This window comes from Ascidia mentula, chromosome 2, assembly GCF_947561715.1.
Source record: "Ascidia mentula chromosome 2, kaAscMent1.1, whole genome shotgun sequence".
Lineage (NCBI taxonomy): Eukaryota > Metazoa > Chordata > Ascidiacea > Phlebobranchia > Ascidiidae > Ascidia > Ascidia mentula.
The window spans coordinates 10,991,561-11,015,488 of record NC_138567.1 but is presented as its reverse complement, the minus strand read 5'-3'; the positions used below and the strand labels follow the sequence as shown (position 1 = coordinate 11,015,488).

The window sequence follows — 23,928 nt, the reverse complement described above, 5'->3', positions numbered from 1 at the left end:
AATAAACAAAACCTTAAGGTATGGATCCATCTATAGTAACTCCAACCGAACGCGCGCACAAGGGGCCAAAGTACAAAATCATTTGACTGTATAAACCTTCCTCATTTCTGTGTGCTTCCAAATGTATATAAGGAGACAAATATAACAGACAAACAAAGAAACGAGAGTGCAATTTGCCGACGCTTTGGAAAAACAGTAACTGGTTTACATGCGACTTGTGCACGAACGAGCAAAACCGCCTCCGCAGCGCAGCGCAGCGCAGCGCAACGTCACTGTACAAACATATCCCGACAATCTCTTGCCAATCGGCATTATCCAAACATTTCTTATAACATTTTGTCTGAATGAACCATCTTCAAAAACAAAGTGCCAAATTTTAAGCATTACAATTGAGCCAAAACGATGCATTATCATCGCATGAATTTTTCAAACAATTTGTTGTTTATCAGATCAAACAAGCATTAGCGTTGTGCAAAGAACGAGGCACAACACCTCGGTTATGGTGTTTGGTAGGATTCAAAATATTTTGCCAGTGTCGCAGCCTTGCTTGTTTGCCAACGCACATCAGTAAACGAGGCGTGAACTATTGTTGTGATGCGTCTCTGCAGGACCCTATACGTGAGGAGACACAACCCACATACAAGCCTGAGATATATGCGTAAGGCCAATAGGTATAAAAAATATGTCACAAAAACCATCAATAGCTTATGTGTAAGCAATAGAGCTAATAATGTTTGTTTTTTTGTCCGCAGCACACCAGACCAATTGCTTATGTTTTATTTTACTCAAGTGCACCGTTTATCAGTGTACAAAGTGGCACAAAGTTCTTTCCGCTGAAAACGGCTGGAACGAACCACTTTACATAAATCTAGGAAAAATGTCACTATGACGACAGGAACCAGTCTGTTCTGGTTGGTGGAACCGCCGAATCTGTCTTTTCTTGTCAGATATCCAAAAGTTCGCACTAAAGAGTGTGAGTAATTTTGGATGAAATAAATCTGTTGGGACATTGTGTACACAACTGTCAGTCAGTTCGCCATTTAAGACAAATACAGTACTAGTTGCAAAGTTTAGACCAAAACATGACGATCAACAGCAGTGTCATTGTTTTGGCTTTTTTCAGATTGATTCTTTTGATTTAACCAATCGAACAAGTTTGATGTCAAAGAAACACATATACCTTGCAACTGCGAACGTGACGCGGCTTCACCTCTGTTTTTCTGTGCTTAGTGATCTAACCACGCGGATACACCAGCAACTACGCATGAATCATAGCATTTAATACCCGAATTAAGTTTTGTTATTCACAGGTCACATAGCAGTGCCCTGTACTAAACTAACATCAGTTACTGCTGCGATGGTCAATGCGCATTGCTCATTCGGCTGACAAGCTATAAGGAAGTTAGCTATCTTAAACGGTAGCATTTGCATAGACAGGTTTTGTATGGAAGATATATTTGGCAATTTCAATTCCCCTCAAGCCGTGGTTTAATAAATATAGTGTAATGGTGTGAAAGTGTGTTGTCTATGGGACTAAAACTTTGGCTGACGCACAGAAACTTGAAACGTATATGCACACCACAATGGCGAAGTCAAGACCCGTTCGAAAAGATTCCATTTCTGGTCAACCGTAAGTATTCGGTCCTGTAGATGTTAAAGTCAAGTGTTTTTCCCACAATGTATAAGCTGAATCAAGATATATTTTAGCATAAGCGGCTTTGATAATGTTATTTGCAAATAGTGTGCATACTGGCCCTGTCTGTCCATAAATTGGGATGGATCGTGGCGCCCGATTTGCGTAACCTGGAAGTTCTGCAGTATATTATACAACACAAAGGTGACACAGAGGTTTACCATTATTAAACGTACACTGGTGTGACTTCCTACTTTTGATTGTACTCAAAGAGTGACACAGAGTATGAATATAACCTCTTCCGCATATATGATATCATGCACGATGTGAACGTTTATCAAACCCGCAATGTCAAAACGGCGAACAACTTTTGGTTGAGATTTAGACGTGGCACCGCTTTGGTCATTACAGGTGGAAAAAATCTGTGTTAACTATTTACACCTAATATGCCCAATAAATCAACGTGTTCAAAAAGTCATACCTGTGTTTGGCAAATGTATTCATTTCACTGCCTCTTACCTTTACTAAAATAATCAAGAGAAACAAAATATTGTTGATTTGTTACTTTACGAAAGACAAATGGGTTTATTGGCCAAAACCCACATTTCTTCGCAAAGAAATTCCACCGTGCGTAAGTCCACGTTTAAATAAAAGCGAGCATCGTACCCCAGAACGTTATAAGTCATCTAACCAACGTCTTGGCCTCCCTCAGGCGACGTGATATATCAACTTTATTTAACTTTCAATAGGCGTTGGCGAGAAAATGCATGCTGCAAATTCGGATTACAAGCCGTTTAAAACACTGGGACTTTTAAAACACAGTCAGAGTTCGAAACGTCTACTACCTTATGTAACATGATCAACAGCATACAGCTTGGGCTTTTTTATTCAGATTAATTATTCAAATATTTTGCACCGGGAAGTTATAAAACAATTATGATGGTTTGTTTTTTACCAGATATTACGTTGGGTCATTGTCACGTGACCTCACTGAGGCGTTTCTGTTGGACGGCGGAAAGAGCCCGGGGTTGCACTTAGTGAGAAAAGGCAAGTTGTTGAAACGAATCATAAGTTTGCCATTGGCAAATATTTTCACCAATGCTTGTTTGACTTTTTTGTAGGCACCGACGGCTACCGGTTATCTTTGCTCGCCGAAGAAATGGACAAGATTCAGTGCTTTCACTATAAAATAGATTTCAATAAAGTTAATCGCACATATTCCATCGAACCTTCGGTTAGATTCGTCTCAGTAGCAAGTTTGCTTAAATTTTATTCAGGTGAAACCGTACTACATTTTTTGTGCCAAAAACAAATGGTTGTGCGTTTCAGTCATTGCACATAAACTTCGTCGATAAATTGCAGAACCTTCGCACGACGTGTTAATGCACCATTTGACAGCCGTTTGCCCAAAGTTGGCGATCGAAATCACGGCATTGCAGGGTCTAAACTTTATTGACAGGGAAGACATTGTCGATTCAAGCGATAAGCTCTGTTGCCGTCGCGCGGTATTGTTAAAAGGTAAGGTGCATACAATTTTTTCTAGTAAGTTTTTGAATAGTGAAACCTCGCTTTTTGTCAGGAAAATTTTGCGACTTGGAGGTTGTGCTCAAATCCAAACAATCGGCCCTTAGTGACGAGCTCGCTGTCATGCAGGAAGCGGTTTGCCTTCACGTATTACGTCATCAACACGTGGTCCCCTTGCTTGGAGTGGTAAGACCTAAACAAAAGTGGAAGTATTACTTGAAGTTACTTCATTCAGCATAAGTCTTAAACAACATTTGTTGCCTCAGGTAAACGCCTCGCCGCCACGTTTGGTGCTGAAGTTTTACCCCAACAAAGACCTATTGGGGCACATGCTTGAAAGCGGCAATTACGAGGGTTCATTTCAAATGAGAATCAGAATGATACTGCAGGTAAACGTGATGCCAACATACAACTTGTGGAGTTCTATTTTATAAACAGCTCGATTTTACATCACGGGCATTTTAACAACAAAGGCCTTGCAATTGGAATACAGGCGATAGTGCAAGCAAAACTATGAGTACATATAACGTTTAGAACAGCTAATGATGCCATAAGATGTTCTTGAAAATTGACTTGCATGACTTGAAACAAAACGTTGAACGCCATTTTGAATTATTTAGCCTGTAGAACATAAAAATTTGCATTTTATTTGGCGCCCACATACAGCATAAAATCCCCGGGCGATCGAAACAATCATTTGCAACGCATGCAAATTTATAAAACCCCACTCACTAAACGTTTTGCGTTGCTGGTTTAGATTACATCAGCTCTTACCCACGTGAATCGTATGGGTTACGTACATCGACAAGTGCGCGCTTCCAACGTTCTTGTCGATACCAATCTAACGTGCAAGTTGTCCGGCTTTGGCCTTGCAAGAAAACTGAACAACGATGGATGCTATACCACGAAAGAAGGTGCGTTTACATGCTGTAGCCAGATTAAATCCCAACACACACAAAATTAAATGCGACTTAGAACATAACTGACGGTTTTATATATCTTTAATACAAACAAAATAGCCCATCGCAACTTCACCGTACCATTTTGCCATTTCGCCTTCATTTTACACTGAAAATGATTGTACAAAGCAGTCGAAACGTCTGTAGCATGAAGTTCACGACCATTGCATTGGTTATTGTGTTTGTATTAAAGATAAATGCGACTTTATTGGGTTAAATTAGTGTCAAAAATGTATTAAAGGTAGGAAAAGTTTTAGCAACTTCTCTTATGAATAAAGGAGACCCTGATTTTCCTTCAACTTCCATCCGCTGGATGGCGATCGAGGCGGTAAAAGACAAACGGTTTTCCCCAGCTTCTGATGTTTGGTCACTCGCGGCGCTCATGTACGAAGTTTTCTCGAACGGGGAAGCTCCCTACTCTGGTGAAAATAGGGCATTACTGTAGCCTAAGTTTGAGATTATTACTAGTTTTGCGACAACAACTTGTGGTTATTGTTGAATAGGAGAAATCACGTGTCGAGTATTTGAAAGAGTTGAAGCTGGCCATCGTCCGTCAAAGCCCGAAACTGCTCCCGACGCTGTTCACGCGCTTATGCTCCGCTGCTGGTATCCCAAGGTGGACATGCGACCCACGTATCCGAAACTTCAGGTGTTTAAACAAATGAAAACGGCGTCTGTGCCCATTGCGGCGAGAAAACTCATTTACCTTGTTTAGGCCATTCTGGAAGAGTTTCGAGGGGAATCCAAAGACGAAAACCAATACGAAACTGTTGACGAGAAAGTAGTAGAGGCAAAGAAGAAAGGAAAAGGTCCTCTTAGAAAAAGAATTCATCGTTACATTTCTATGAGGAGGTTCCAGAAATGACTTTACCACCTGGTTTAGCTGCTGTAGATTAATCAAAATTGAACTCTGATATCAAAAACGCTTTTTTGTAATAACGAAACAAATTTTGTAAATCCGAAACAATGGTTCAATGTAAATAAATTTACAACACCACTAAAGTACACGTTATTTTACAAAAACAGCACGTAATTTGTTTGATTGAAATTAAAATGCTATCTATCTTTTGCAATTACAAAAACGTTCGAAGTGCATTTAATTAGAAATTTTTGTTTGAAATTCGTTGCATAAAAAGCTGCTTGCATTGTTGCTTTGTTCACGTGCAACATGTGTTTTGTCCCCAGGCGGTTCCTTTAATTTTGTACACTTACGAAGAAAAGTTTAAAATTTGATGTGTTTACTTTTCTTGTAAGTTATAAAAGGTGGCTTTTTCAATACGTTGGTCTTGTTAGAGTACATTCAATATTCCTAGGATTTAAATCAGGTGAAACCTACATGACGTAGAAGACAAATAGTAGACCTATCGCTATAAAGTGGATTGCCGACTGTGTCTGTATCTACTCTACACTATTGTTTATCTTTACCAGCAATATACCAGACTTGACAGTTTACTAGTTTATTTGGTTTAAGACAGGTCAACATAGTTCTTTAGACACACATATAAATATAGTCACTAGCTTCAAAATGCAAGATCAAGTTGTGGCTGACTGTGACTTTGATGATGAAGAAGCAATATTCCAAGACATTGACCTGCTTCAAGAGCATGGAATTAATGCAGCAGACCTGAAAAAGCTCAAAACATCAGGGATTTGCACAGTAAAAGGAATACAGATGAGTACAAGAAAGCATTTAACCAATATTAAAGGTATATCCGAGGCAAAAGTGGATAAAATTAAGGAGGCGGCTGCCAAACTTGTAACCCCAGGTTTTATATCAGCTCTAAACTTTAGTAGCAAAAGAAGGCAAGTATTCAAGATTTCAACAGGCAGTGAAGACTTGGATAAGCTTCTTGGGGGCGGTGTAGAAAGCATGGCTATTACTGAAGTATTTGGTGAGTTTAGAACGGGAAAGACACAGCTTTCACATACACTGTCTGTTACCACACAACTGCCTGGTGCTAATGGTTATTCTGGTGGCAAGGTGGTGTTTATAGACACAGAGAACACTTTTAGACCTGATCGTTTAAGACCAATTGCGGACAGGTTTGATTTGGACCAAAATGCTGTTCTGGACAATGTTATGTATGCCAGGGCATACACAAGTGAACACCAAATGGAGTTGTTAGACCATGTTGCTGCTAAGTTTCATGAAGAGCCCGGCATTTTTAAACTATTGATTGTAGATTCTGTAATGGCTTTGTTTAGGGTTGATTTTAGTGGGCGTGGCGAATTGGCAGACAGGCAACAGAAGCTAGCACAAATGTTGTCCAGGTTGCAAAAAATATCAGAAGAATACAATGTAGCAGTATTTCTAACAAACCAGATGACAGCAGATCCAGGAGCCACAATGTCCTTTCAGGCTGATCCAAAGAAGCCAATTGGGGGGCACATTCTTGCTCATGCATCAACTACCAGAATATCGCTACGCAAAGGAAGGGGAGAACTGAGAATAGCAAAGATATATGACAGTCCAGATATGCCAGAATCCGAAGCCACATTTTCCATAACAGGTGGCGGAATTGCAGATGCAAAAGAATAGCTTTGTACCAAACTGTTATGCTTTGTGTTCTTGTTTTTTGAAAGTTTATTATCGGTTGTTTGTGATATTTCAGCTTTAACTGCCATTTGTGTGTTTCGTAGGTTTTCATTTGCATTTTAAAGGAGTGAAATTATGTACATACAACTGTGCCCCCATTTATGCTCATATACTAAATCTTGCTAATTGCATTTTGAACTATGTAACAATGAAATTCTAGGAACTAAGTTTCTGATATGCCCCTTTATGTAATTTCAAAATAACACCTAACATTGCTGTATGCTGTGTGCAGTGTTTTGGATTAGTTAGACAATGTCATTAAAAACCCTGTAAAATGCAGAAGCCTCAAATACAACATTCCTCTTGGGTGGATATGCTAAAAGCAGCAAGAAAAACAGCACTTGTGCAGGATGGTGGGTACTTGTCCTTTTCATGCAACATATAAATACTACTAATGTGGTTGGGTGTATTTTTCCCGACTGTGCTAAAAATTGCCTGGCCCCTGAGTTTTACACTGCAATTGTACCTAATTGTCTAAACTACTGATTTTATTTCTGAATGCTGCAATTTTTCACGTTATAGGAAGAAGAAAGATACATTTCACTCTTACTGATGGCACCGAACTTTGTGAGGAATATGACGTCAAAACAAGTGATTTACTTGTCAGAAAGTGGCGACGGAAATCAACTTTGGGTGCATCCAAACCATGGGAAGTAGAAATTGGAGAACCAGAGTTAACATCAAACATGGCTGCTTTATCACTAGGATCTCAGCATCTAATGGAAAGCAATGCAAATGTAAGTTGAAAACAAATGTTCTCGGCATAAAGACTTGGTTGGTACAAACACATATGGCTCTGTGAGAGTGTATAGGTGATCTGCATCTGGGTAAATTAATTCTAAAAGATAATGCTGCATTTCAGTGCATTATGAATATGATTTGACTCAACACCATATCCAGCAGTCTAAATTTAAAATAAAAAGATTGATCTGGAACTGAATACTTAAAAACATTTTTAATGTATGTTGTATATTGCAGCCAGTGTGTGTGCGACTTGACACCAAGCAGGCTTTTCAGTGGAGGATTAGAAATCTGCCATACCCCCTTAAGACTTACAATGTCTCGGTTGATTCGGAAGGCACAACAATGGTTATAAGGACCACGAACAAAAAATATTTTAAAAAATTAAGCATCCCCGACATGGAAAGAAGAGGTTTGAGATTGGACTCTGAAAATATTAATATTGCACATGCAAACAACACCTTGATAATTCAGGTATGATTAAACTATCTTATTGTGAGCCAGGATTGTTTCTAACTTTTACTGGATTATGTTCAGTATGAGAAACCACAATGTGTCCTTGAAGACCATGTGTTGCTTGTGGATGAATTCAAGAAACTAAAAACAAACAAGGACGGTGATATGGAATGCAACCCGAGTTGATATTATGAAAGTCGTGGTTGTTGATTGTGGAGCAACATCACACTGTGTTTTAAAATAAAAATTCTTTAGTTTTTGTACATTTTTAATGGACAAGCAAGTTAAAGTCCAGTTGTCATTTATCTTCGTGATTGTACATTTCACAGCTCCTCCTAACTTAGCATGTTAGTGTTCTTGGAAAGACCTCGGGAGGTAGAATATTTTTTAGAGCTCGTTTAAACTAATATAACTGTACCGGTTGTTTCGTTCATTTTCCAAAAAAAACGGTTTTCAGCTTGTGTAAGGGATTTATTTTCCAAGCAAAAACTGCCATTCCACCTGTCTTGGGGTGGACTGATTTTCGGCCCATGTGCGGAGAAATGACCGTTTTTTTTGCTCCTTGCAGAATTTTCAACATCACTGGGGTTATTTAATTAACTAGCCAACTTCTGTGACTTTTAGTCTGGCTGCACTATTTTGGAACCCGGTTTTACAGAGATACGTCAACGCGGCGCGTTGGGATACCAATCTTTCATCATAGGTAACAGTTAGTAAATATATGCAGTCAATTGTATTTATTTCGGGTGGGGGCTTAGTACCCGCAGGCAAACATGTGCATTTTCAAAAATACTGTGCCTTTACAACTCAATGTAGATAGAAGGATTTGTAAAATTTAGGCACAACGGTTGAAATATATAATCACACCCAATACTACAAAAAATAACAACATATGTCTTCATGGTCGAATTGTATGAATCCTCTTCCGTGTATGGTTCTTCTCTTTATGTCTTTAGTTAAACCAAAAGGACTGCAAATCTAGCCGCCATTAAATATTTAAAACTTCTCTTGAGCTGCCGCCTAATAACCTAAAAACAAAATAAACTTACAGCCGAGGTTAGATTTGTGAGTCAGGCCAGGTTTATCTGATTGACTTCGGGCTTTAGCTGAAAAAATTAGCCCAAAGTTGGTTCAACAAAAACAAAATAGGCGCTATAATCGCCTCTAGCATTTTAAAAGTAAGTTAGGTTAAACTACATAGCTTTACGCCAGTATTTCCCAGAGGTACCCGATGGTGGCACGCGAGCACATTTCCGTAAATTGAGGCAATAGTTCGAATTTAAAAAAAAAACTATAAGTGATCTCAAAAGGTTTGTTTCTTCAATTATTCTTAGGTTACTTCGTAACTCTCATCTATAGGTTGTAATTAAGCGTCGAAATTGTTTTACCTCCAAGTGGTACGCAACCACAAAAAGGTTGGGAATCACTGCTTTACGCCATAACTACTACCTCCAGCAGATGGTCCTGTGTCATCAGATAGTGGACTCAATCCAACAGATTGGGGTCCACTTGCAGCGGAAATTGGTCCCGTAGCTACTGGAGATGGCCCGTTATTAGCATATGGTGGTCCCATGCCAACAGATTGGGGTCCACTTGCAGCGGAAATTGGTCCCGTACCTATTGGGGATGGTCCGTTGTTAGCATATGGTGGTCCCATGCCAACAGATTGGGGTCCACTTGCAGCAGAAATTGGTCCCGTGCCTATTGGGGATGGCCCGTTATTAGCATATGGTGGTCCCATGCCAACAGATTGGGGTCCACTTGCAGCAGGAGATAGACCGTTGTTAGCATATGGTGGTCCCATGCCAACAGATTGGGGACCACTTGAGGCTGAAATTGGTCCCGTGCCTATTGGGGATGGTCCGTTATTAGCATATGGTGGTCCCATGCCAACAGATTGGGGTCCACTTGCAGCAGAAATTGGTCCGGTGCCTATTGGGGATGGTCCGTTGCTAGCATATGGTGGTCCCATGCCAAAAGATTGGGGTCCACTTGCAGCAGAAATTGGTCCCGTACCTATTGGGGATGGTCCGTTGTTAGCATATGGTGGTCCCATGCCAAAAGATTGGGGTCCACTTGCAGCAGAAATTGGTCCCGTACCTATTGGGGATGGTCCGTTGTTAGCATATGGTGGTCCCATGCCAACAGATTGGCGTCCACTTGCAGCGGAAATTGGTCCCGTGCTTATTGGGGATGGTCCGTTATTAGCGTTTGGTGGTCCCATGTCAACAGATTGGGGTCCACTTGCAGCGGAAATTGGTCCCGTGCCTGTTGGGGATGGTCCGTTGCTAGCATATGGTGATCCCATGCCAAAAGATTGGGGTCCACTTGCAGCAGAAATTGGTCCCGTACCTATTGGGGATGGTCCGTTGTTAGCATATGGTGGTCCCATGCCAACAGATTGGGGTCCACTTGCAGCAGAAATTGGTCCCGTACCTATTGGGGATGGCCCGTTATTAGCATATGGTGGTCCCATGCCAACAGATTGGCGTCCACTTGCAGCGGAAATTGGTCCCGTGCTTATTGGGGATGGTCCGTAATTAGCGTTTGGTGGTCCCATGTCAACAGATTGGGGTCCACTTGCAGCGGAAATTGGTCCCGTGCCTGTTGGGGATGGTCCGTTGCTAGCATATGGTGATCCCATGCCAAAAGATTGGGGTCCACTTGCAGCAGAAATTGGTCCCGTACCTATTGGGGATGGTCCGTTGTTAGCATATGGTGGTCCCATGCCAACAGATTGGCGTCCACTTGCAGCGGAAATTGGTCCCGTGCTTATTGGGGATGGTCCGTAATTAGCGTTTGGTGGTCCCATGTCAACAGATTGGGGTCCACTTGCAGCGGAAATTGGTCCCGTGCCTGTTGGGGATGGTCCGTTGCTAGCATATGGTGATCCCATGCCAAAAGATTGGGGTCCACTTGCAGCAGAAATTGGTCCCGTACCTATTGGGGATGGTCCGTTGTTAGCATATGGTGGTCCCATGCCAACAGATTGGGGTCCACTTGCAGCAGAAATTGGTCCCGTACCTATTGGGGATGGCCCGTTATTAGCATATGGTGGTCCCATGCCAACAGATTGGGGTCCACTTGCAGCGGAAATTGGTCCCGTAGCTATTGGGGATGGTCCGTTGCTAGCATATGGTGGTCCCATGCCAAAAGATTGGGGTCCACTTGCAGCAGAAATTGGTCCCGTACCTATTGGGGATGGCCCGTTGTTAGCATATGGTGGTCCCATGCCAACAGATTGGGGTCCACTTGCAGCGGAAATTGGTCCCGTGCTTATTGGGGATGGTCCGTTATTAGCGTATGGTGGTCCCATGTCAACAGATTGGGGTCCACTTGCAGCGGAAATTGGTCCCGTGCCTATTGGGGATGGTCTGTTGCTAGCATATGGTGGTCCCATGCCAAAAGATTGGGGTCCACTTGCAGCAGAAATTGGTCCCGTACCTATTGGGGATGGTCCGTTGTTAGCATATGGTGGTCCCATGCCAACAGATTGGGGTCCACTTGCAGCAGAAATTGGTCCCGTGCTTATTGGGGATGGTCCGTTATTAGCGTATGGTGGTTCCATGCCAACAGATTGGGGTCCACTTGCAGCGGAAATTGGTCCCGTAGCTATTGGGGATGGTCCGTTGCTAGCATATGGTGGTCCCATGCCAAAAGATTGGGGTCCACTTGCAGCGGAAATTGGTCCCGTGCTTATTGGGGATGGTCCGTTGTTAGCATATGGTGGTCCCATGCCAACAGATTGGGGTCCACTTGCAGCAGAAATTGGTCCCGTGCTTATTGGGGATGGTCCGTTATTAGCGTATGGTGGTTCCATGCCAACAGATTGGGGTCCACTTGCAGCGGAAATTGGTCCCGTAGCTATTGGGGATGGTCCGTTGCTAGCATATGGTGGTCCCATGCCAAAAGATTGGGGTCCACTTGCAGCGGAAATTGGTCCCGTACCTATTGGGGATGGTCCGTTGTTAGCATATGGTGGTCCCATGCCAACAGATTGGGGTCCACTTGCAGCAGAAATTGGTCCCGTGCTTATTGGGGATGGTCCGTTATTAGCGTATGGTGGTTCCATGCCAACAGATTGGGGTCCACTTGCAGCGGAAATTGGTCCCGTAGCTATTGGGGATGGTCCGTTGCTAGCATATGGTGGTCCCATGCCAACAGATTGGCGTCCACTTGCAGCGGAAATTGGTCCCGTGCTTATTGGGGATGGTCCGTAATTAGCGTTTGGTGGTCCCATGTCAACAGATTGGGGTCCACTTGCAGCAGAAATTGGTCCCGTACCTATTGGGGATGGCCCGTTATTAGCATATGGTGGTCCCATGCCAACAGATTGGGGTCCACTTGCAGCGGAAATTGGTCCCGTAGCTATTGGGGATGGTCCGTTGCTAGCATATGGTGGTCCCATGCCAAAAGATTGGGGTCCACTTGCAGCAGAAATTGGTCCCGTACCTATTGGGGATGGCCCGTTGTTAGCATATGGTGGTCCCATGCCAACAGATTGGGGTCCACTTGCAGCGGAAATTGGTCCCGTGCTTATTGGGGATGGTCCGTTATTAGCGTATGGTGGTCCCATGTCAACAGATTGGGGTCCACTTGCAGCGGAAATTGGTCCCGTGCCTATTGGGGATGGTCTGTTGCTAGCATATGGTGGTCCCATGCCAAAAGATTGGGGTCCACTTGCAGCAGAAATTGGTCCCGTACCTATTGGGGATGGTCCGTTGTTAGCATATGGTGGTCCCATGCCAACAGATTGGGGTCCACTTGCAGCAGAAATTGGTCCCGTGCTTATTGGGGATGGTCCGTTATTAGCGTATGGTGGTTCCATGCCAACAGATTGGGGTCCACTTGCAGCGGAAATTGGTCCCGTAGCTACTGGAGATGGCCCGTTGCTAGCATATGGTGGTCCCATGCCAACAGATTGGGCCCCACTTGCAGCGGAAATTGGTCCCGTGCCTGTTGGGGATGGCCCGTTGCTAGCATATGGTGGTCCCATGCCAACAGATTGGGGCCCACTTGCAGCGGAAATTGGTCCCGTAGCTACTGGAGATGGCCCGTTGCTAGCATATGGTGGTCCCACGCCAACAGATTGGGGTCCACTTGCAGCGGAAATTGGTCCCGTAGCTACTGGAGATGGCCCGTTGCTAGCATATGTTGGTCCCATTCCAACAGATTGGGGTCCACTTGCAGCGGAAATTGGTCCCGTAGCTACTGGAGATGGCCCGTTGCTAGCATATGGTGGTCCCATTCCAACAGATTGGGGCCCACTTGCAGCGGAAATTGGTCCCGTAACTACTAGAATTTCGTTATCACCATAAAATGGAATTCCATTTTCACCATAAAATGAGCCCTTGCTTTCAGATTCAGGTCCATCAACGGATGCCCCGTCATCGGAGTCACCTTTTCTACATCGTGGATAGTCTCTTGGAAAAGCTGTAAAAAAATTTTCTCTTAGCGATCTGTAAACCTTATCCTTTAACGTTTTCGGGTTTCTTACTAATGTCGGATTAAAAAATATTCTGAGGCTTGGTAAAGAACAAAGTATGTTGACATTATAGGCATTAATCACACTATGGTCTTTCAGTTATGCGTTGGAGTAAAAACAATAGACTTATACCTTTCGCAGTTACCGCAATAATCATCAAAATCACAGCAGGCTTCATGATGTTAGAATGCGAGATGTCCTGAAATTAATAGCAGGTGTTGTAAAAAAATTACTTACACCCAACACCCAAAACTTATTTAAAGTTTTCTTTTTTGTCTTTCAGCCTTGTGTTTTTGAATGGTTTTGCGACATTGCCGATGTTTGTTTATAGTTTCAGAACTTGTACATATGTAATTATAGTGTAGCGCTAACTTTACTGGATTGTAATGAAGCGGATTAATTGCTTTTTTCGCTGCGTTTCTCTTGTTCCCGATGTTGCGTTCAATCATGGAATCATTCTTTACTTTGCAACGAATGCAGCAGTACAGCGCTTTAATAGTATGTATAATAACACCAATATGCAAAGACATTTACCCTGTAACGAAACTTACCTTGGCCCCTTTTCGTGCTTCTGTCTGCAGTTGCAGGTACTACTGGAGTGCTTGTTGATTAAAGTTTGTTACCTTTTTGACCGTAAATATTCCTAACATGCATGTGATGAATATGTGAAGTTTCCATTCGACAAACTTCACTTCCATCCTTGCGGTTTCACAACAACTCCGATAACTCAAAGATAATCCTGACAAGCGATATTTTGGGATGCCGAAAATTAATATTTGCATATTTATTACACAAGGATGTAGAAAACTAATAGCTTTTTTAGCAGTTATTGCAAACGTTGTTCTCACAACAGCATGTCCCACGGACGTTAACTGGTCATTCACCTGTTTTATATAACTTTATGATTGGTCCGGTGTTCACCATATATAATGTTATTTGCAAGAATTGTTCAGTATTATAGCTACCCCGCTTCCTGTGATTACTAAAATATTTAAAGATATATTCGACAAACTGCACTCAGTTGCCGTCCCAGGCATAGTATAGGTGTATTAACTTTATTTGCAATTTCCCGTTTAGAATGCCATGGACTAAATTGTGGGCTGCCGATTACCAGGGCCGGTCCTGGAAAATGCAGGCCCCGATTAGAAAACATATGCGGGGCCTGCATTTCACCTTGGTAAAGATTCTCAAAAATCTCAATTCAACTTGTCCTTTTTTTCTCTACATGGTAAATTGCCATTTGTTGCCAAATGAGTCTAATGGTATCGACCCTGACGATCACTACTAATTGCAATGGTAATGTTTAAAGCAAGGACATGATTTTATGGATCGCCCCACTGCACAGGTCCTTATTTGGCGCAAGATCATGAGGTTTACATGCATTGCAGCCTATCTGCAACCTGTCAACCTCATGTAAGGTGCAGAAGAGTGAGGATTAACTTTTGTTTTTGTTTTGGTTCAAACAGTTGGTTGGTAATTAATACTGGAAAGTAATCAATTCAAAAAGTTGAATATCAATATTCCTAACGTGTAATTGATGGATTTATGAAGTTGTCATTTGACATCACTTCCTTTTTTGGTATTGTTAGGCCTAATCGATGAATCCACCAGTTGGGATTTACCACATTTATTCCATATATCACAGACTTATTCGAAGGCAGTAATAAATTGATGGAAAATAGCTACAGAGGTAAAATGTTTTGAAGAATAACAATGCCAGAAGAAAAAAATCACAATTAAACCTCTTCGACGTATTAGCAACTAATGTCGTTAGTTCGGCATAGAATTTCGCTGTGCAGAGGAAATGCGGCATTTTTGTTTTGATAAAATAGACTAGGGGTTGTCAACGAGCGGAATTGCCAAGAAAACTTTCCAACAAAACACGATCGACTCGGGGATGTTTGATATTTCAAGTGAATTCCCATGTATTTTCGCCGTTGCATTATGTCGAGTTCAAGTTTGTGTGTAGTTGTGTTACGTTACCGAGCATATGTGGTAATCAGGCAAACATATTTGTCAAAAAAAATGACGATTATGTTTGTATTTCGCGAAGACAACATGCAATCCTAGGCGATCGACCAGTTATAATTTCACGATCGTTGTATTGGCCACCCCTGAAATAGATGGGCGCCTGACTCGATGACCAATATGGTTTTACTGGTGCCCGTGTAATTTAATTTGCATATTTATTGTTTATACGCGTTCAAGTTTCTTTGGAAATTAAAAGTGAATTAAACTTTAAAGCATCTCTTCCATTATCTCTTCTGAAATGAATTATGTTTATAAACTGCTTTGTTAAATATAATACGTTTGAACGAAATCAACAGCTATTGACAGCGCATTTTAAAGGCGTCTTGGGATTAATTAGTACTTTACAGCCTATATCTCTTCGTAACTATTAAAGTCCTTGATATGGGTAGATAATTTTTGTTTAGAAAAACGATGAGCTTTGTAATTACTAATCATTCGTCACAGACACCAACCCGCAAATGCAAAGTCAATCGAAACCTCTATATACAAAGCAAACATGTGTAGTGGATTTGGGAACTGTATTTTACCGTCAAATATAACGTCAACACAAGTATATTGATTAGTAGTTTGGGAACAATGATTAGTATTGTTGTTTGTTTGTTAATCAAATAAAAGCAAAAAGTTATAACAGGTTCCAAGTCAAGTTCGTTTCCATCTTCCGTCATTGTCAATCTAGCTTCCGAGCATGCCGAGAAGTCCATCACCATAACCACCGCCCATCATTTCGTCACCATAACCACCTCCCATCATTTCGTCACCGTAACCACCGCCCATCATTTCGTCACCATAACCACCTCCCATCATTTCGTCACCGTAACCGCCGCCCATCATTTCGAAACCTCCGAACATTCCACCTTGTGGGCCTGATTTTTCACGGCGTGGTCCTAAACACAAAATCACTCATAGTGTGTTGACGACTTTGGATTTAAATAGAAAAAGTCTTCTTCACGAAATTCGCAAATAAAGTTAAGAAAAACATTTTAAATACTGCATGTAGTTTATAGATGACAATTCAACTGCGCGTACGAATACACAGACACGATGCTGACTGAAAAGTAATGATGTATTTATCGATATGTTTTCATAGTATTCTGAAAGAAGTTGGTCAATTCGGATTCTATTCGTCAAGAATAAAAAAATACACCCAAATACACATTATGAGTTGCGATAAGGGCATTTTTTCCCGGAATTGGCGAAAATCCGGAATATTCAAAATTTTTTGTAAAACGTTTTGCAAAGCGAATAGTTATTTTGTTAAGTGGACGACATTCAGAATTAGCCAAGATTCAACTTCACATTTTTGAGCATCACGTGGATCAGGTAAATGTCATATATCTTATTGTTTAAATTACGTCATGTCAACGTAAAACAAAAATACCTCGTGGTGCGCAACCCATCAAACACTTCCTGCATTTTTTAGCTTCCATTTGCTCATGGTCATCAAGTGGTGGGCATTGAAGGCAATCGATTCTTGCCATGCGAACGCATTCTGCCTTTCCAGATGAATTGCGCATGTCACCTGTATAGAGATTTTACAGTCGGTTGAGTATTATTTTGTCTCCTAATGGTATTTATTTGTTCATTTCAAAAGAATTCTCATTAACTCTTACCACATTCATCTTTTACGCATTTCATGCAGCCAACCGTGCTGTTGTATATCTTTTTCATTGCTTCCATGGGAGTAGGGCAGCTTCCACAATTTTCTTCTTTTCTTGCGCATGAAATAACTTCCAGCAACGCTCCCAACATCTTCATTGGACCACCACCTCGCTTTGGACCTTTTCGCTTGGAATATGGTCCCTTGCCACCAGAATGTGGTCCGCGTCCACCGGAAAATGGACCCATGCCTCCTGAGAATGGACCCATTCCCCCAGAAAATGGTCCCATGCCACCTGAATTTGGTCCACGTCCACCGGAATATGGTCCCATACCTCCTGAGAATGGACCCATTCCCCCAGAAAATGGTCCAATGCCACCTGAATTTGGTCCACGTCCACCGGAATATGGTCCCATGCCTCCTGAGAATGGACCCATTCCTCCAGAAAATGGTCCCATGCCACCTGAATTTGGTCCACGTCCACCCGAATATGGTCCCATGCCTCCTGAGAATGGACCCATTCCTCCAGAAAATGGGCCTATGCCTCCTGAGAATGGACCCATTCCTCCCGAAAATGGTCCCATACCACCAGAATATGGTCCACGTCCACCGGAATATGGTCCCATACCTCCCGAAAATGGACCCATTCCCCCGGAAAATGGCCCCATACCACCAGAGCGAGGACCCATCTGTTCGCGTCCTCTAGATGGTCCCATACCTCCATTTGTTCCAGCACTCATTAACAGTGATAGAATGCCCTGTGGGAGAGGTCCACCTCCACCCATACGCGGACCCCATCTACCGGAACGCCCATGCATACCCCGTGAAGGGGTATCCTCCTCGTCTTCGTCTTCCTCATCATCCTTGTCTGAAAGGGTGGAAAATATTAGTCTCATCAACAGATGAAAGTTTTTTATCATCGGAATCTCCTGTTTCACGCCAACAAGAGTTAGTGACAGATTTTTAAACAACTTTTGAAAATGATCCTATGAAGTTTGAAGTTTGTAACAGGGTTAAAAGTGACAACAAATTATTACCGGAACGATTGAATTTGCAGGAAAAAGTTAACCATTGTGTTTTTGTATAAAGGTAAGATTTCAAATGAGTATTTAAATACACGTTTACTCTATTTAAGTTTCTCATTACTCTTTGGGACACACCAGCTGTTAAATTCCCACCGGAACGACGAACCGTGAAATTTTTTTCACCGTTCCGGCCTTTTTTCAGCACTGCTTATTATATTTCTATTATTATATTTCTATGTAATTCTATTTTACACTTGGCCCTACCTTTGAGCACACACTTCTTGAGGCAACTCAGGCATTTCTTTTTGGACATCTGTTCGTCGTTGCCAATAGGTGGGCAATCAACACATTCCTGTCTTGCGTTGGCGATGCAGCTTGCGTCCGCGCTGGTACTGTTAGCTGTTGTTTCTCCTTTTAACAACGGTAGCAAGGGTCCAGTTTTAGACAACATTCTAACTTTTATCTTCTCTGGTGTAATTGTGACTATTATTGCTAACTCTTATATTCAAACTAGTAATCGAAAGGTTTGGAACTGATGGTGTCTAGTTGCATCGATTTATTACTGAACTTACCACATTCGCCAACGACACAATCTTTGCATGCCTGTTTCTCGTTCTGCATTTTCGATTTCATGTCGCCGATGCTTGGACAGTACTTCAGTAAGTTGCAACTTTTGTAGCAAATTTTCGAGTGTTTCATTTTCTTTATATCTTTAAAAGAAAATTTGTTACCTTTCATCTGCACAAATTTTCTCCATGTTTATTTATATTAACATACCCTCATATTCCTCTTCATCATCACCATCTTCAGCATTGTTCGCGTAGTTTGTTCCCATAAAGCCTCTCATACCTCCGCTTTCACCACTTTGACTGCCCATCATGTTGGTCACCATACTTAGCATACCTTGTAACCCACCCATATTCTGACCACCAGGGCCGCCACCTTCACCACCCATCATGTTGGTGACTATACTCATAATGTTGGGTGTTCCTCCCATGTTTTCACCGGGATCGCTATCTTCGCCGTCCATATTGCCACCAAGGCCCAAAAGACTACCCAAAAGTCCGTCATTTCCTCCATTCATCATACCGGTAAGCATGCCCATCGCATTTCCCATTCCACCCGTTTCGCTTTCGTCTTCAGAATCGTCACCGCCCATCATGATGTCACGTAGGGTCATCATGCCCCCTGGGCCTTCTTCACCATTTTGATTCATAACACCACTGAGCATACCCATGATGTTCCCCATTCCACCAGGGCCCATGTTGGAACCAGGTCCACGACTATTCCCGCCCATCATGCTATTGCCCTGAGGAGGGCCTCTGCCTTGACCATTCATCATATTAGTGATCATGCCCATAATGGCCTGCAAACCTCCCATGTTTTGGTTTCCACGCCCTTCACCACCCATTCCTATACCAATAGAAAAATATTGAAAATGTGGCCGCTAAAACCACTATGCTATACGTACTAACAGGACGCGTTAAAACCACTAAAAAATTACTTGAATTTTGGGGCCAGAAATTACTAAATATGTGAGAGGCGGGTCATTTAGCCATGTGGGCATAATGTGGCCAACCAGTATTTACACCACTGAACTAATTTATTCATTGAAAATGAAATTAAACTGCGACACTTTTATGACAATATCTGGCGGGCCAGTGACTAACCCTTTCAAACGGGGCAGTTTTCGTGGTTTGCCAATGACTGATACATTATGTAGTGTACAGCAAGCAACAAACTTTGAAGACTAAAGTAATAGTAAAAAAATACAGTACCTCCATACGGTCTTCTTGGTCCGTTGTTCTGTCGAGGCCCTGATGCGGAAAAAAACATGCTTATTGTGAAGCCAGGAGCCGAAACGCATTTGGCAAAACTTACAATTTCAAAACTACAAGTTTACAATTAATACAAGTTTGATCTGACTGAATTTCTGATCAGTTTTACGGCATTACAAAAAATTTCAATCTGGATCTTATGAACAGCTTCATCAAAAAAATCTTAAGTCGTTTGTCATATGGACGGCGATTTTCTCCTTTTTATTGCGCGGAATAAACGGTGTCATGGTGAAATCTCGCTATCCTTATTATCACAAAACGACTTTAGTTTCTTTGATAAAGCTTTTCATACATTTTATGTTTTTAAGTTTTAGACGATGAATCCCAGATAAGGTTGATCATCAAATATAGCCAAAAATGCACCACAAAGTAAAAGAGGATGTTTGCATGGGAATTTAACAGGTAGCCTAAACAGGATTTACAAGGTGGCAATCAGTTTCTCCCGTGTTTTTGTGACACGGCCTCGAGGGCTAAACACGACACTCACCTGGCTTGTGACATTGCATCAGACACGATGTACAATTGATAACGCGCACTCTATCAACGATTGGCTCGGGGGGACAGCTTGTACAACTCTGAAATGCTTTGCGCACACACTTATCCACGGCACGTCTGTCCAGTGCGGGAAGACTGCCTGTTCGCGTAATAAACATTCAAATGTTAACCCGCAATAGCAATTAAATGGGCTGTGTTGCAAACTTTGCATATTTTTACTCACCGCAAGATGCGTTTACGCAGGAGTGGCATAACTTTCTCAGTTCGAGAATCTCGGTCTTCATTTGCTCGGGACTTTTGCATTTGGTTGGTCCCACGCACGCCTTCATGCAGGATTTTCGACCGTCGGCTTTCTTCTCATCTGAGCCAGGTCCTTGTCGTGGGTATCCTGCCGGAAAGTAACCTCCACCCGAGGGTCTAGACCCGCCGGGACTGGAATTGCCTTTTGGGTAAGCTATAGAACGAAAATCGTCTCTTAGCAATGTTAAATTTCATGTTTTCATATTTATTTGTACAAAAAGTGAAATGATATTATTTGTTCTAATAAAACAGCAACGACAAAATGAGAATTGATATTATTTGTTCTGATAATCTAAATCGGTTTTCCAGTCAGACATAACAGGTATCATAATATTTTAGATTCATACCTTGCACGGCCACCGCAATAATCACCAAAATCACAACAGACTTCATGCTGTATGAATGCGAGACGTCCTGAAATTATAGGAAGATCTTGTAAACAAATGTGGCCATTTTAAATTTTTTTATCTAAATTTTTTTTGATCAGATGTGTATTTTTTAATCAAATTCAGTTTGTTGTAGCTATAATACGGTTTACCGCATTTGGATATTTTTTGGCTTCCATGAGGCCAAAAAACGAATTATCGTACGTCTGTAAGATAAAGGTTACCAATTACCCCCAAAATCGGGCAAAGTGGCTAAAATTTTATTTAGTTTCTGCATCAGAAAGCAGCGTGCTTATCTGAACGGAAAACTTGATTTGGGCTATCGCCCTCATTTGTAAGATTTGTTATTGTATTTTGCATTTGTTTTTGTGACTTCTATCAAAAAAGATCGCACAACCTCTCATATTTGGCCCGAATAAAAATTATGCAAAATTTAAATGCAGTGTGGAAAAAACATTTTGGTGAATAAAACGAGTAATTATAGCCGGATAAGGTTAAGAGTAACGGGCTTAGTTTATTTAACTGTAGCACGGTTACTAAATATTTAAAGCGTATTTGTTTGTCCTAAAAATTAAAAGGAGTAATTTGTACGGTTTAAGTTACAAAAAGATAATACCAGCAATTGTAATAAAGAAGCTGTAATGTAAATGTAACATTATGCCAGAATGCGCTGCAATGTAAAAAAGCAAATCTTACCGATAAAGTTGTCTTGAGGTAGATGGCTGAATTCTCTGTTTCCAAACTGCTGACTTAGGCCTCGCAAAGGTCGTATTATATATCCCACCCGCTCTATTTTTACCGTGGTGATTGCACGGTACTTGTGTTTCACCCTCAGGGCTTGTTCGCGGTTAAAAAACGTGCAAACGGCGGTTCGTTACAATAGGGGAGCGTCACCGTAGAGAAAGGGTAGGATCCGTTGCCTGATCTAATATTAGTTTAAAATTTGAACGGAAGCTAACTCGCAAAACAATTCCATTCATAGTAAATACATCACGGTCGCCGTATGTACCGCACTCAACCTTCCGCGTATACTCAGCTGCAATCAAAATCCCTGCGTTAGAATGCTAAAATATAGTGGCGGAAAATGAATTGAAATATTTAGAGTAAATGAGTGTGGATAAAACACCTTGTTGAAGCAGATTTATGTCAAAAATCACCCAAACTACAATGCTTTTTTTAAGTAATTTAATCCCATTGCCTTAGCTTCAGAATGCATTGGACTGTGACATGCAGCAAGCATTTTATTACACAATGCCAGAAAACAGCTTCGTTGATGAATTGTATGAAATCAAAATTTTATTGCTAGCATGCCAAGAAAGGCTTTAAAATATTCTGTTGTTTAAGTAATAGGCCCTCTTCTTAGTTACAAAGAAACATTTGAATGGCTTGGTTGGCATTGTAAGCGTCCATGGCAACGAATTTTTTAAATTTTGAAACGCGCGCCTTAATTGTCGCTCTTGTAATGACCGCAGGGCAATGTGACGTCAAACGCACGTGCGAAACATACGTATGGTCAGACCTTCCCAAACACCGTTTTATTAAAATACCTCTTCCGAAAATAAAAACCTTAATGTTGCCCCAGATGGCAATTTTAGGCTTTGAATGTTTTCGAGCCAATTTGCCAGTGGCGTCATGGAGCAACTGTGTGCGTAGAGATGTTTGCGTTTTTGCATTACATGGTGCAAGTCATGCTGACTTTTACAGCATCACAAATGCATCGATCGGTTTTTAAACGTTTCGAAGTCGTGTGCAGATACAAGTCTGTTCTATAGGGATTTATAAACACATGTAAGCTAATTTATTTCAAAACTATGCTTCCACGCGTAAGATTGTGAAAGTCAATGCTTTCACCAGCACCGAAATTATTATCATGTAACCATGTATACGAAATCAGCTATGCAATTGTCACTACGGCTGTTCGCTAAAACAAGTTAAAACTATGTTCTTTGCCACTTCGATCAATTATTTTCGTTCGAACTCTAACCTACTAAATATCGTTAATTGTACAGAATGCCCCAGGGTGTTGTGACGTCATCCGCCGGGTCACGTGCATCCTTGTTGCTATATTGGTGAGCCTTTCATGGTGGATAAGAATGTTTCCTGTAGGATGTGGCTTTCCGGTGATCGAACTTTCCTTTTAGTAGGACGTGTACCTTTTTTAATATTATTACAACAACTATCCTCAGTTGCCTACGGCATCAAAGCTTTACAGTGACGTGAAACAACGTCATTCTGTAGTTAATATTATCACGTTTCACGCATGAAAAAAGTAGAATAACACATAAAAAAGGAGATCATTTTCTGTTGGTTGGATCTCTGTTTTGAGTTCGCAATAGATTTTCAAATATTACATAGTTGTTTTTTACACAATGTCACGTAGGTCACAAATATTTCAATTCGAAACATTACATGCAAAAAGATGTTTAATACCACTTATATTTTGTTGCAGAAAGGCTTTGTTTTTTTAGTTTGTCTCCTACCCTCACGTTCACTTTGAAAAAAACAGGTGTACTGATGCAAACCAGTGACTGTCACCTTAGTTTATTGTTCGTTTTGATTTCTCTACATTATTGTAAACACAATGAATGCAAACACTCCTGTTACAATAAATCCTTACTAACAAACGGACCAGCAACGCTTACAGTTTGGGAATCACTACTTGTAGGCCGTGTTTTCCAAGCCTTTTTTGTCCGTGGAAAACTGCAGCGATATTCAAGTTTACAAGCAAGTTTACACGTTAGAACAGTCAAGTAAACACGTTTCGTGTATCGGCTATCTTGCTATTTAATTCAAAAAATTAAAAGATTTCCATAACATCTTATACAGATTCGATTCTGCATGCTTCCTTGTCGATGTTTTTAA

The 23,928-nt window shown here is 41.4% G+C and overlaps 4 protein-coding genes across 4 annotated transcripts; 3 read left to right on the top strand and 1 right to left on the bottom strand.

The window, feature by feature from the left end:
- The first annotated feature begins 1,083 nt into the window (after positions 1-1,083).
- Positions 1,084-5,392, top strand: LOC145889547 (tyrosine-protein kinase Yes-like). Its single transcript, XM_082980526.1, has 10 exons — positions 1,084-1,630; positions 2,592-2,680; positions 2,755-2,910; positions 2,996-3,151; positions 3,213-3,343; positions 3,424-3,546; positions 3,915-4,071; positions 4,395-4,538; positions 4,620-4,765; positions 4,832-5,392. Exons 1-10 carry the CDS (start codon positions 1,572-1,574, stop codon positions 4,979-4,981), a joined length of 1,311 nt encoding a protein of 436 aa, XP_082836652.1. The 5' UTR covers positions 1,084-1,571; the 3' UTR covers positions 4,982-5,392.
- Positions 5,393-5,614: 222 nt separating this feature from the next.
- LOC145889415 (meiotic recombination protein DMC1/LIM15 homolog) lies at positions 5,615-6,655 on the top strand. Its single transcript, XM_082980367.1, has one exon. The coding sequence runs from the start codon at positions 5,642-5,644 to the stop codon at positions 6,653-6,655; it is 1,014 nt and encodes a 337-aa protein (XP_082836493.1). The 5' UTR covers positions 5,615-5,641.
- A 287-nt stretch (positions 6,656-6,942) lies between these two features.
- Positions 6,943-8,232, top strand: LOC145889399 (protein DPCD-like). Its single transcript, XM_082980351.1, has 4 exons — positions 6,943-7,065; positions 7,235-7,449; positions 7,691-7,927; positions 7,991-8,232. Exons 1-4 carry the CDS (start codon positions 6,987-6,989, stop codon positions 8,093-8,095), a joined length of 636 nt encoding a protein of 211 aa, XP_082836477.1. The 5' UTR covers positions 6,943-6,986; the 3' UTR covers positions 8,096-8,232.
- Positions 8,233-15,926: 7,694 nt separating this feature from the next.
- On the bottom strand, positions 15,927-21,816 carry LOC145888629 (uncharacterized). Its single transcript, XM_082979421.1, has 11 exons — positions 21,763-21,816; positions 21,028-21,094; positions 20,604-20,834; positions 20,373-20,519; positions 19,826-19,864; positions 18,825-19,460; positions 18,620-18,757; positions 18,312-18,458; positions 17,036-17,890; positions 16,804-16,944; positions 15,927-16,309 (listed from the first exon to the last, which is right to left on the bottom strand). The coding sequence occupies exons 2-11, from the start codon at positions 21,071-21,073 to the stop codon at positions 16,098-16,100; spliced, it is 2,592 nt and encodes an 863-aa protein (XP_082835547.1). The 5' UTR covers positions 21,074-21,094; positions 21,763-21,816; the 3' UTR covers positions 15,927-16,097.
- Positions 21,817-23,928: the final 2,112 nt, after the last annotated feature.